The sequence below is a fragment of the Carassius gibelio genome, chromosome A3 (genome assembly GCF_023724105.1).
Source record: "Carassius gibelio isolate Cgi1373 ecotype wild population from Czech Republic chromosome A3, carGib1.2-hapl.c, whole genome shotgun sequence".
In the NCBI taxonomy this organism is placed as follows: domain Eukaryota; kingdom Metazoa; phylum Chordata; class Actinopteri; order Cypriniformes; family Cyprinidae; genus Carassius; species Carassius gibelio.
This window is the reverse complement of record NC_068373.1, coordinates 7,534,703-7,549,213: the sequence shown is the minus strand read 5'-3', so window position 1 is coordinate 7,549,213 and position 14,511 is coordinate 7,534,703. Positions and strand designations below refer to the sequence as shown.

The window sequence follows — 14,511 nt, the reverse complement described above, 5'->3', positions numbered from 1 at the left end:
TCGAGCAGCCAATAATCCTCTATAGCTAGTCCAAATGAAACGGAAGGGGGTGAGGAGAAACAGATACAAATTTGAGCTACAGAAACAAGGGGGAAGAGGAAGTCTCCTCACTCATCTATTTTGGCATGTTTACCTTTCTCCCCTTAGGGCTGAGGATTGATTGATTAAGTTTCCATGACGTTTGAGAGAATATTCATGAACTAATGTTCCATTATTTTACAAGTATAGAAGCAATATAAAAATATATGTTGAAATTTATCATAGTATATATTGACTAAAATTAATGAATAGGCTACTTGTTTGCTTCCTGTTTGTTTTAATGGTAAGTAGAAGATGTGACTGTTGCAGACATTATTCCACACAGAGAACCATCACATCACTAAATATTGTAGTGTATTTAGTTAAACTCCGTACTATAATTTATTTTAGGAAACCATTTAGGTTGAACAGTATTATTCCGGTGACGAAATATACAAAAATTGAATAAATTGAATTAAAAACAGATTAATCCTTAAAATTGAAGTTACTGAAGTTATTAAGTCAAGAGCATTGAGTGATTTTCTTTTGTTGTTCGATTAATATTTATGACAGACAGCACAGCTTTATTAGGCTGCTGTCACTTTAAGACTGACTGCACCCGTTTAATACACTGATACACAAGAGTTATCTATCTTAACCGTTTACATTCACTTAAGAAAAAATTGACTGTTTATGAGGATACTTGCAAGGTCTTTGATTAGGCCTGATTAGGCAAGTGACAATTCTATCAACTGTTCCCAAACGCGAACTTAAGTCTCATCGCAGTGTGCAGCAACTCTCTTGAAGAGCAGACAAGATGCGCTGATGTGAAGCCTGTTTTCAAATGACTAGTTTGATGTGATATTTTATCTACCGTATTTTCCGAACTATAAGTCATACTTTTTTTTTTCATAGTTTGGCTGGTCCTGCAACTTATAGTCAGGTACGACTTATTTATCAAAATTAATTTGACATGAACCGAGAGAAATTAACCAAGACAAATTAACCAATAGAAAACATTACCGTCTCCAGCCGCGAGAGGGCGCTCTATGCTGCTCAGTGCTCCTGTAGTCTACACTGAAAACATAGAGCGCCCTCTCGCGGCTGGAGACGGTAATGTTTTCTCTTGGTTCTAAATAAATGCGACTTATAGTCCAGTGCGACTTATGTTTTTTTCCTCATCATGACGTATTTTTGGACTGATGCGACTTATACTCAGGTGCGACTTAAAGTCCGAAAAATACGGCAGATTTATTTACATCTAATCTACAGGCTTTGTTAAATGTATCAAATTTGAAATGTTAGCAGGAATTTTCTGCCTTATAAACCTGAAGGAACGTGTAAAACTGTGTGATATAATGCACGATCCTGCACTGAAATTCAGGACCTGATTGAAAATCTACTCTATTATACAGAGGTCCGGAAATAAATTTCCATGACTTCACCAGGTTTTTCCAAGACCCTGTGATTGGCATATTATTCGTTCTTAGGGGGCGATAGCTCATTTTGCATACAGACAGATACTTTCTGCCAGTCGCAGAGCCAAACCCTTTTAATAATGTCAGCGGGGGAGAGCGTGCATGACTCCACATCACAGCACGCCATAACAATCCCTCCGCAGTGGATGCCACTGACCGTGTCCGAGCAGACGCTGTGACTGTCAGGTCCTTCTTTCCGGGCACGACAGATGAACTGAGATGAGATATAAAATTGGCCCATTTAGTAGGAATTTCTTGTATTGTGAGGACGCCTGAAGGTGCTATAAACCCAATTGTGAAGTTGTGTAAAACAGAAGAGAAACTTAATAAAATCAAGGGCAGAACAGCTACTTTTCTTGTGAGTCTGGATTGTTCTTGGTGTTGTCTTTCTTCAAATCTCTAAGTAATCTGATTATTAGTGTTTGGGAGGTTTTGTGCAGGATGAAGACTCATACCTTGGGTGGGGAGTGCTGGTGCTTGCCGGGACCCTGGGGATGTTGCGAGCGCAGGGCACGAGGGATGAACTCTGGGGCCAGCGGGTTGAGTACGTAGGTCTTTTTCAGCTCCAGCGCCTCCAGCTGGATTTTAATCTGTTCAAAGGTGATGCCGTGGAGACTCTGGTTCTCATGACAGATGGAGATGAATGTCTCCCAGAACTTTCTGTGAAGGACCAAACGGATGCAGAGATTGAGTAAAAACACCATGCATCACTTAACAGGGCTGATATCTGATGTCCCTCACTATACATGTGCCACCAACACAAAAGAAAACCAAGAAAGTTCAATCTAGAGCAGAAGTTCCCCAACTTTATGCTAGGACCCACCTAGAGATTCTTAAGAGCAACATATTTTTTAAAAAGCTAAATCTGAATGGAAAAAGTATATTCTGATGCCAAAGCCATTATAAAAGCTACCTACTGAATTGTGATTGGGATTTTCCCACTTGATTCTATTTAACATTTACAAAAGAAAGACAGTATTGCTTCAAAAACCCATGGTTACTATGCTTTGACTATAATAAAACCATGGTTGATTTTCATTAGGGATGCCAAATTTACCCCAAAGCTTCAACGTGAATCTTTTGCTGCTGGATCAAGGCTCATGCACTCACAATCTAGTTGTAAATACTTCAGCCTGATTGTTAAGCCACAGGCAAAACCATTGAAAGCATTTGTCCCAAAATCACACGCAGCCCACTGACAGAAATAAACCACTTTACCACAACCTTTCACATTACTCGTGACTAATTAACTCCCAAACACCAATTGGGCTTTCCAATTCCACAAAAATAGAGAAGAATTTAAGAAAGCATTTTGGTTACTCCTTCAGCGCACGCAGTTTTCAGTCTGTGTGTGAAATACAAAGTGATTTTTAAACCAGAAATACAGTGCTTTGTTGTGGTGCACCGCTACATGCTTGTAGACTAGCTTGTTGCTCGAGTTAGTCAGAAAACTACTTTCAGGCAATTACTCTCGAGTACAGATTTCCATTCGGAGAATCCCCAGGGGGTAAAAACATCCATTATTAATCCAGATGCTGCTCGCATAAAGAACTGGAGCTACTGACTCGGTCAAGAGTGAAAACAATAGAGTCCGTGCACCATTGAACATCAAGTTATGGAGTTACAAATGAATCAGTCACACAAGCTGGTTAAGACGCAACTTCAGAAACCAAATCTGATCTCACGGCTGACTGGTAAAGCCACACTTACACACGGAAGGCAGAATATGACTGATTCTCCCCCTAATAGCCGTATTTCATATCGCTGCGGCTTGAAAGGGCAAAATTCACAACCTGACTCCAGTGACATCAGTCTCAAACAATCTCAGACCTCCACCGTGACTCCGGGCTGGAGAAACCCAATGCCTCACCGCGTAATTTAGCGGCTGATCTCTCCTGCTTCTGAAAACCGCACATGGGGATCTTGTAGCATTCGAAGCTGCAAGAATTTGGCGAGTTTATGGTTGATAAGAGATGCTTGAAGATAATTCACAGGTTGGGATCGCTTGAGAGGCACTTTCTAGTAAAGAGGGGGCCATGAGAGGCCAAAATGTTTTATCCGTGAACCATTTTCGGGAGTTGGCATTTCTGAAGTGTGGATTCAACACCTCATACTTTCAAGTGTTTTATAAAAGAAAACTTTTAAAAGTCAATGTAGATTTGGAGACACTTTTGTGCTCAGCAAAGAAATCAAAAGTACATCCCTAGGTCTGTAGGTACTTCAGAAACTACGACGACCCTACGTTTAGGTGCCATTTGTAGTGCATAATTCAATCTTGAAGTACACTAATTGATGATTATGTGAATATGGTATAAATGTAAGGGTTTAGCACTTCTTGTCGGTTTACTGCGCAATCCTCTAAGCAACAACTCAAGCAGACGTGCTATACTTTACCGTCCCTGATGGGTAATCTGTCCAGATCTCAGCAACGCGACGCACTTTTACATCTTCCAGTGTCACACACAACAACACGAGCAATGTCAGCACCATACAGTTCGAGACGTCAAGCGGAGTTAGTGTTCGCAATACATGCCAACTCCACGAGCAATAGTTTGTGCCCCCTCCTCCTCAAACAGCAGAACTCATTTCAGACGATATGATGAGGCCTTGAGGAAGCAGAACTGATTGAACTAATCAGGAGCTTGATGAGGACTTGACAGGCTGAAGCTACAGTGACAGACTGAATTAGATGCAAAACCGCTTGTAGACAGTGGATCTGTTAAACTGATAGCACCATAATACCCATGTCAGAGAACCGGCACAAAGAGCTAAAACACAAGAGGTCAAAGGTCACAGAGAGACCTGCTTGCTAGATAACATCACTCACAGTCTGCTCTCTTGAATTTTAATACCTTTGCTATTAGGGCTAGGTTTCAATTTATATTAAAAATGAATCAATCATTAATTGTGCTCTTCATTTGGACAATCATGGAACACTACTCATGATTTACTAGCTGCTTATTATCATGCATATTCAGGGCTCCAAACAAAAAAAATCGACTAAGGAGCCATTGGCTCCTATAAGAAAAAAACTTAGGCGCCAAATGATTTTTTTAGGTGCCACAGAATAAACATGTTTTATGTGTTTTATTTAAATTATTTTACATTTTAACTTTTTAATCATACTGACATGTTTATGACTCATCTTTTCTTGACTTTATCAGCATTTTAATCCATCTTGTAGATGACCTGGGAATGAAGGTTCACGTAAAGTGGGAGCTAAATGTCTTTTCCAACTTGAAATATACAGTCATGCGTTGTTTATTACACAAAATCTGTACCAATATCATGGACTATAAGCATCACTTGGCCCCTGAGTATAGTTTGGGGGCTTCCTAAATGTTGTCATACTCTCTTAAAAATAAAGGTACTTCATGATACCATAGAAGAACCTTTTTTTTTTTCCTGTCTAAATGGTTTCATAAAGAACCTTTTGAAGACAATAACAGATTATGAAAAGGTCAGAAAGAGATTGTTCTTCAAAGAGACTTTGACTGAATGGTTCTTTGTGGAACCAAAATTGTTCTGTGAAGAACCTTTTAAGCTCCTTTATTTTTCACACTTATCTTTCACACTTTCAGTCTGTTTTTCTTAATTAGTAAAATTAAATTTTATAGGAGGAGTTGAATCATGTAGACAACAGGTTGAATAAAAATATAAAAATTCAATAGCTCATAAATATAGCAAAATGCTCCTCTTTAAGTTATTTTTCTAGCTGACTGATGATGGACACCGAAAGGTTACTGAGGTTAATATTACGTTGCAATGTTTACAAACTTTACACGTTTACCTGCTTTGGAAAGGAGAAAGCGGCACACCTAGCGCTTTCCACGCGTTTTTAGTCGCGATATGTGAACGGCCCTTTAAAGAGCACCAAAACTGTATTTATTGTTTGAATTTTGTTATGAATTTGGAATAATTTTAAAGCTGATACTTTGTAAATTAAAAAGTATCAAAGCACAAAGCGATTACTGGACGGCAAATGCACTTCAAATAATTAAGTTAATGGATTAACAGAATACAGCATGGACTAAGATCTTTTTAAGAAGAAGCCTTATGATTATAAACGAGAACTGGTAACGATATTGCCAATATCCACACAGATGACAGCTTTACTTGTTGTAGTTTGTTCAAGTTATGAACGAAATAGACGCTTTTTTCTGCACTTTCTCTTCAAGTCTCCATCATTTCTCTCCCTCGCGTGTTTATCAGGTGTGTCAGAGTTTTAAACAGATGAGGACTGTTTAAAACTCTTTTTCCCACTAAAACTTCAATGCGCATTCTCTCAATGCGCGAACATAACAAAAGATGTGAATGCAAAACAATCAGGAAAAAAGGCATTACATGCAATTTTTTAAAATATAACATGTAAATACATATGCCTAGTCACCAGTGGCGACCTCAGCAAAAAACTTCACTCGCATTTTAATATTTATGGTCGCAAATGCGACCGTTTTAGTTGCAGTTTGGAGCCCTGATATTTATGACTGAATGGAATTTAAATGTGTTACCATTGATTCTTAAATCCATGGATGATCGTTTAATCAATACTAGGGAGAAAAAAAATACTAGCATACTTTGTTACATACTCAATAATGCCTACTGCTTTTTTGGTGTACAAATAGTATTCGAAACGTACAGAATCAAGTGCATTGTGGGATTTAGCATCGCACCCACTGTGCACAGATAATGTGCACAAATGCACAAGACAGAATTATAGGCTAGTGACAATGCCCCTGAATTTTCGAGATACCCCTACCGGAGGTAGAACTAAACCCAACAATGTTTTTCCTCATCTCTAAGGTCTCCCATATATGAAATGGATTCTTGGCTAAAAATATTTTACTGCTAAGATTGTTAAATTAACAGATATTGTTATACACCACAAAACCAATAAAGGACTAAAATATAGCCTGTCCGTATGGGAGTTAAGGCATATAAACTAATGCAGATCAATCACACAAGCTCTGAGAGCTTTGAAACTTGACATGTTTGTAGTCAGGAAGTTGATTTAACTACTAGAAAAGACTGGATGTGAATATCTTGATGTATGGAATAAATAGACACATGTAAACACATATCTAAAATAAGCGGACATGCACAAATTTAATATCTATGCAGAATGTTTTCATTTACTTTGTGCTTGCTTTGCCTGGCATTATCATAGAAACACATATGATGGCTTGTTGGAAAGGTGGGGTTGTGCTGAATCCAGCAATACCAAATATGTAAATATATGATAAAAGAGAAGTGTTCTGTCACTCAATGTATGATGTGTCCAAAATGAATGAAAATGGAACACTGACATAATTGAGTCCAAACCCATTCATTATCAGTGGTGAGAAGAATGTTGAGAAATTCAAATATAAGAGACATCAAAAAATATTTAATATGGCACCTTTTACTATATGGAAACAAAGATTGAAATCGAAAGATAACACCTTACCATAGCACAAACAGGAGACCAGGAGTTTTAACTTAATGAACTTTTTAATAAAACTATAACTTAACTTCACACAATACAACTTAAATTACTGTCTTAAATAAAACAAATGGCTATCTAACTAAAGAAACAAACACTCTTTGGGGAAATGAGCCCTGTCTTCTCAGGCTGTTTAGTTTATTTTCTAGCAACAACCATTTGGAACATCAACTGCTTTTGGGAACCGTTGGAGAAGGGTCTGGCTGCAGACTTGCACTTGCACTCTCAGACACTGCTTCTGCTAGCAAGGCCACTTGAAGTCTTTATTTTTTATTTTGTTCTATTTATTGATAACTTTTTGTTTGAATTTCCCAACATTTTATAACAGTTGCCATGTGGCAAAGACAAGAAAAAATAAACTAAATTACAATGTCAATTGCAATCGCTACTTGCACTCTCCGCTACCTGTGACTTCACTTGCAATCAACACAAATCGTGCATGTTGCCAATGGAGACGAGACGCTGTGGTTGTGATTAAACGATTAAAACTAATTTAGTACTATAACGTACAGGGTCCTGCAAGAAAAAGACAAGCACAGACCTTGGCCACAGAACAGCAGAATATGAACGCAATGCACAAAGTCTTTCGTTAAGCGTTTTCCTCCTGTATAAAAAAACTAACACTTAATATGGCATAATGTATTCAGACACATTAAGTTAAATTAAAAGATCAAATTCGATATATAGTTATTATTCAATGTATTGCAAGTCAAGCAGATGGCTATGAACACAATGTGCAAACTTTGTCCTCCCATACAATAACGCTTAATGTGGCCTAATAACAGACTAAGATGATAAAGACAATTTAGTAGGCCTAGGCTAGCCTATATGTCTTGTTGTTGACTCTAAGTATATACAGACCAGCAAATATGAACGGGCATTATGCATTAAGTGATTTTAAAGGATCAACTCCGTACAGGCAAGCAGACGAGTACAGAACGCAGTGCGTTAAATTGTACATTAAACGTTTTCCTCCTATAGAAAATCATTATAAATAAAACACAATGTAGGTTAATGGACAAAGACAGTGATATAAACAAGTTGTAGACAGTTTATTCTGGGCTCACATGCTTGCCTGTACATATTAGTTATGTATTTTAATAAAGTAGAGAAGCATGAGTTTGGCCTTTCTCATCTATGTCCATTATGCCACATTTTGCGGTATGTGAGGAAAATACTATATACATATTCCTTATATTAATGAACTGTACATTTAATTTGATATTTTAATAGCATCTTATTATATTAAGCCATGTTAAGTGTTTTTTTTTTCTATGCTTAGCTAGAGACTTTATGCAAATGTTCATATTCTGGTGTTCTGGCCATGGATTTGCCGATCTTGTCTTTTTCTTGCAGGACCCTGTACGTTATAGTACTACATTAGTTTTAATAATTTAATCACCACCACAGCGTCTTGTCTCCATTGGCAACATGCACGATTTGTGTTGATTGCAAGTGATGTCACAGGTAGCGGAGAGTTCAAGTAGCAATTGCAAGTGACATTGTAATTTTGTTTCTTTTTCTTGTCTTCACAACCTGGCTTTATAAAATGTTGGGAAATTCAAACGAAAAGTAATAAAAAAAATAAACAAAATAAAAAATAAAGACTGCAAGTGATGTCACTAGCGGAAGTGCAAATGTCTGAGTGTGCAAGTCTGAGAGTGCAAGTGAAAGCCTGCAGCCAGACCCTCTTGAAACATTTTGGGGTCAACCCCCCCATGATGTTACAACTGCAACACACCACTCATCCACATTGTCACCAGTGACAAAGTGGGTCATATTTGGACAGTCAGGGCAAGAGCAAAACCCTGTGCAGGTCAAGCCCACAGAAAGACACTGGCATTTGGTGGCATCGGTGCAGTTTCCATCTTTACAGTAGAGGTGGGTGAGGTCTCTAACTCCTTTAGGTGCTGGTGCCTTCTGGAACATCACAGATTAAATGCAGCCACCTTCTCTGAGCCTCCATCCTCTACCTACTGGGTTCCAGAGAAGAGGTTTAGCCAGGTGGCTGTGACGCCACACTGCTGTTTGGTACACGGCTCTCAGCACATGTTGCTGGAAGCCATCTTCTGTTGGGGGTAGATTTGCTGCTGACACCTCAGCTCATCCAGGTTGGTGCTAGGATGCCCATCTTGGTGCCTCTTCTTTGTCTTTCAAGATCTTTGATTGAGTGTTGGTGGTCATATCTATCAAAAACTATAACGACACAGCTGTGACCTTCCTTTCCCATTAAAATTGCGATCTTTTTCCAGACACACTCACCCAGGTCATTGAACGTTTGAAAGGCTGAATCATTGAGCATTTGAAGAAGATCCATGCCATCAATGATATATGCTGATGGTTCTTTTACACTTGGCAGCTGCTGTTGTCTTCTTTATGCTTCCATCATCAAAAAACAAAGAGGGTGGGACAAAATCATGTTTAATCTGAGATACGAGATTTTTATGACTTGGGAGCGGGGAGATACGAGGTTATGCACTCATTGATAAGAATGATACAGACACAGACGTCGCTGCTGCCAGCAGTGTTCATCAAAGTCTGCGGTCGTGTCGGGCCTTTTGACAAGAGATAAGGCTTTAAGGGGTAACTAAACCCCTGGTCAGAGCCTGACTCCACCCACTGGCAATATTTGAAAAATGCTGAAAAGTGGGCAGAGCACAGCGGAGATAGAGGGGACAAACCAAGGGCAGGGCTGAGCCGGTGGGGCGTGAACCTGAGACCCTCAGTGACAGATTAATTGACAGCTGCTGTTAGAGTCGCTAAAATGGAGAGTGACTCTAGTGACACAAGTAGTTTTGCTACAGAGCGTTCATTTGAAGTAGAGGACTTTTCTCCCCCACCTTCACCTGAAGTGGAGGATTTCGAGGTGTCTGAGGACACAGGGCCAGGGCCTGAGCCATATCAATTCAAGCCACTGGCTCAAACTGCGGTCTTAACTCCCGGATTCTGATAGGCATCCGATGATGCTAGCGAAGCAGCCGTGCAAGAGAGAATGGGCCAGTCTCCGAGTAAGGCACTGCGTCGCTTTTCAGCGTGAGCTGTGTGGAGCATTACAGCTGTGTGGAGCATTACCGAAGCATTACAGCTATGGATTTTTAACAAAACAAGCCTACTCAAATGTATCTAACCTAACGATTTTCATTCGTTATTGTAAGAAATGAAAAAGAGTTATGCAAAGATAGGCTTACTTGGCGCCAGTAGACAGACCTTTTTTCTCCCATAAATAAAACCTGTTAGCCTACTTGGGGCATTTTACATGCACAGTGCCAACTTTGAGTCAGTAAAATAATAATAAAAACAATAATTTAATGCTGGTATCCAAAACATTTAATTCAATACAAGTAGAATTAGAAATTAGATACATTTTAAAACTTCAATGCACATGTATAATAAGTCTAGTAATAATAACCCTAGTACTATCGATCATAACATACTTCTACAGAGACTGGAAAACTGGGTTGGGCTTTCTGGGATGGTACTCAAATGGTTCAGGTCATACTTAGAAGGGAGAGGCTATTATGTGAGTCTATTAGAGCATAAGTCTAAGTGGACGTCCATGACATGTGGAGTGCCACAAGGGTCAATTCTTGCACCGCTCTTGTTTAGCCTGTGTATGCTTCCACTAAGTCAAATAATGAGAAAGAACCAAATTGCCTATCACAGATATGCTGATGATACCCAGATTTACCTAGCCATATCTCCAAATTACTACAGCCCAATAGGAGGATCTTTGATGACATCTTTGTACGCATACGCGAGTGGTTGTGTGGCAACAAAACAAACAGTATGGCAGGCTGTAAAGACGCAACGAGCACTTTCAAGTGAGTTAAGGCCCGTTCACACCAAACACGATAACTATAAAGATAACTATAAAGATAACGATATTAGCGTCCACACCAGCGAACGATATTGTCTGTGTATTTGAAGCGGACGCGGCACGTCTGCTGCTTTAAATTCTCGAGCTCATTACAGCAGGATTGATTCTGATTGGTTGGCAATGTTTTATCATTCATCAGGTGGAAAAATCGTTCTGAAAGTGATTCCAACGATATCGTTTCTTTATCGTTATAGTTATGTTGTGGACTCTGCTATTCTTTAATATTGAGAACGATTTTTAGAACTATATCTTTATCGTTATCTTTATAGTTATCGTGCTTGGTGTGAACGGGCCTTTAGCGGGCAAAATCCTCAATATATAAGCACTTTAACATCTGAAGACCGGAGGAGGTTTGGAGAGAAGCTCAAAATTTGTATTGGTGACAAAATCGAAGCTATTCCATATGAGATCTGGGATGACAAAAAACGTTGGTCCGACTCGCCCGTGTCTTGGCCACGAATCTGCTGGGGAGACATTTATTCTTATTTAATAGAAACCCCTGGACCCTTCACTCATGAAAGATTAAAGGCTTTCAAAAGTCTGAAGGCCTATGATTATTTTGTTTCTTGAAAAGTTGGGCCAGTCTTTTCTGCCAAGCAGAAAGCAGTGATCGTGCTAAAAGCAGAGGTTAGACCTGGCCAAGCAGAGTCACAGCATGATTCGCATCTCCCGTGGGTGTTCGACAAAGAGAACGGCGAAATAATCACTGCTCACTGCGACTGCAAATCCGGGTAAGTCTTCATTGATCAGTGTTCTTATTTACTTATTTATTTACTGAAAATGTAGTGACTGTTGTACCAATTCAATTGTTTTCAGTGTGAGACTTTCAATGGCGTCTGTACTAATGGTGAAAAATTGTATATCACAGCTTACACATTTCTCCTTCTTTCAAATCCAGTCTTGGAGAAACATGCAGTCGTGTAGCAGCTTTAATGTTTAAAGTAGAAGCAGCTGTCAGGATAGGACTTACAAATGCTGCATGTACTAGTGAGGCTTGCAGCAAAGCACAGCTACAGAATGATGTGAGGAACATAGTCTGGTTGCTGTGGATTGCGGTTTGGGACACCTGAATCAGAAAGCGAAAACATATGACTCGGTTGATTTGACTCAGTTTTATTTGTTTTTATTCAATCTTCTATAAATACATAGTCACTAAGACTTACCATGAACAAAATGTGCCTCACAAACTCGTTCAGAAGCTGCAGGCTTTCTTCGGAACGTCCAGGTTCAATCGCCTAATTGCACGCAACCATTTCTTTCATTTTTCGCTATCCTTTTCGGAGGGAATTCGAAAAAACTTTTTATCAGGCCCCCAACTAACCGTACAATCGACCACACAGCAAGAGTGAACCATCCTCTTCTCTAAATCCTCCTCCAAACGTGCAAAACAATCAAATTACAGGTATCTAGCGGTGTTTCCTGCCACACGATTTCCATGATGCAACGCGACAAACATAAACAATGACGTCACAAAAGATCCGCCTATTGACTCCCTCTGCCAATGCATTGATAAAATTAATAGTTGGATGTGCCAGAGCTTTCTTCAGCTAAACAAGGAAAAAACTGAAGTCATTGCATTTGGAAACAAACATGAAGTGTTCAAGGTGAATGCATACCTTGACTCTAGGGGTCAAACAACTAAAAATCATGTCAGGAATCTTGGTGTGATTCTGGAGACCGGTCTGAGTTTCAGTAGTCATGTCAAAGCAGTAGCTAAATCAGCATACTATCATCTCAAAAACATTGCAAGAATTAGAGGTTTTGTTTCCAGCCAAGACATGGAGGAACTTGTTCATGCCTTTATCACCAGCAGGGTGGACTATTGTAATGGGCTCCTCACCGGCCTTCCCAAAAAGACCATTAGACAGCTGCAGCTCATCGAGAACGCTGCTGCCAGGATTCTGACTAGAACCAGAAAATCTGAGCATATCACACCAGTCCTCAGGTCCTTACACTGGCTTCCAGTTAAATATAGGATTGATTTTAAAGTACTTTTACTCGTATATAAGTCACTAAATGACCTAGGACTGAAACATATTGCAGATATGTTCACTGAATATAAACCTAACAGACCACTCTGATCATTAGGATCGAGTCAGCTGGAAATACCAAGGGTTCACACAAAACAAGGGGAGTCCTCCTTTAGTTACTATGCTGCCTGCAGTTGGAATCAGCTTCCAGAAGAGATCAGATGTGCTAAAACACTAGTCACATTTAAATCTAGACTCAAAACTCATCTGTTTAGCTGTGCATTTATTAAATGAGCACTGTGCAATGTCCGAACTGATTGCACTATATTTTCACTTTTTTTTATGTAAAATCATTTTCTAACTGTTTTTAAATTCATTTTAGTTAAGTAGTTTTTTTCATAATTTTAAAAGTTTTAAAATTGCTTGTCTTTATTTTTATTATTTTTCTTCATGATTATTTTACTTTATTTTATGTAAAGCACTTTGAATTACCATTGTGTATGAAATGTGCTATATAAATAAACTTGCCTTGCCTTACCTAGTAATAAGTAGACATTTAAAATACATCAATAACTGATATCATAGTTTAAAATAGATAAAATCTGAGTTAAGGCTTGCTTTATGTGTTGCTCGATGAGGATTTCTCAATCGTTGCGACTTTAAATCCTGAGGACACAAAATGCCGTGGAAGCTCCTGCCGTGGAGTGAAGAAGAGGTGGCGTTACGAGGATTCTCAGACAGTTGAAGTGTCCAATGGAGTTAAGAGATTTGCTCTCAATCTATTTTCAACACTTTAGATTGTTTACCACGAGGGGTTTGACCAATAGCATTGAATTGTGAAAAAATATGAAATAGACAAAATTTGGACATGCGAGGATTCTGCCTGTCAGTGACGATATTTAAATAAAGGTGTTCCATTCCAATGTTAACCTGATTCAATTGGATCTGTGGTTCATATGAATTGTATAGTATACTGTGCCTTATGAAATGTATTATTAGTAAATGTATCATAAATATAGATCAGCACTTACCTAATGTAAGTTACTTTGCAGTAACCATGAATTTGTCAACATTCTTCTCACCACTGATAATGTGATTTGGACTTGAGGCTATTTTGTCCAGTGTTCTTTCATTTTGGCCGCCTCATACATTGAGTTACAGAACACTTCTCTTTTATTATATATTTACATATTAATAATTTAATTTGTGTTGTGTGAAGTTAAGTTATAGTTTTATTAAAAAGTTCAAACTCCTGGTCTCCTGTTTGTGCTATGGTAAGGTGTTATCTTTCGATTTCCATATAGTACAAGGTGCCATATTAAATATTTTTTGATGTCTCTTATATTTGAATTTCTCAACATTCTTCTCACCACTGATAATGAATGGGTTTGGACTCAATTATGTCAGTGTTCCATTTTCATTCATTTTGGACACCTCATACATTGAGTGACAGAACACTTCTCTTTTATCATATATGTACATATTTGGTATTGCTGGATTCAGCACAACCCCACCTTTCCAACAAGCCATCATATGTGTTTCTATGATAATGCCAGGCAAAGCAAGCACAAAGTAAATGAAAACATTCTGCATAGATATTAAATTTGTGCATGTCCGCTTATTTTAGATATGTGTTTACATGTGTCTATTTATTCCATACATCAAGATATTCACATCCAGTCTTTT

General features: G+C 38.6%; 1 protein-coding gene across 2 annotated transcripts in view; it reads right to left on the bottom strand.

The window, feature by feature from the left end:
• LOC127940478 (probable helicase with zinc finger domain) overlaps positions 1-14,511 on the bottom strand; it is a 55,042-nt gene that overhangs the window by 17,273 nt on the left and 23,258 nt on the right. For both annotated transcript variants that reach the window (XM_052536141.1, XM_052536142.1), the window contains exon 22: positions 1,952-2,156. In XM_052536141.1, the coding sequence (XP_052392101.1) occupies positions 1,952-2,156 (205 nt within the window). The remainder of the gene's footprint in view (positions 1-1,951; positions 2,157-14,511) is intronic.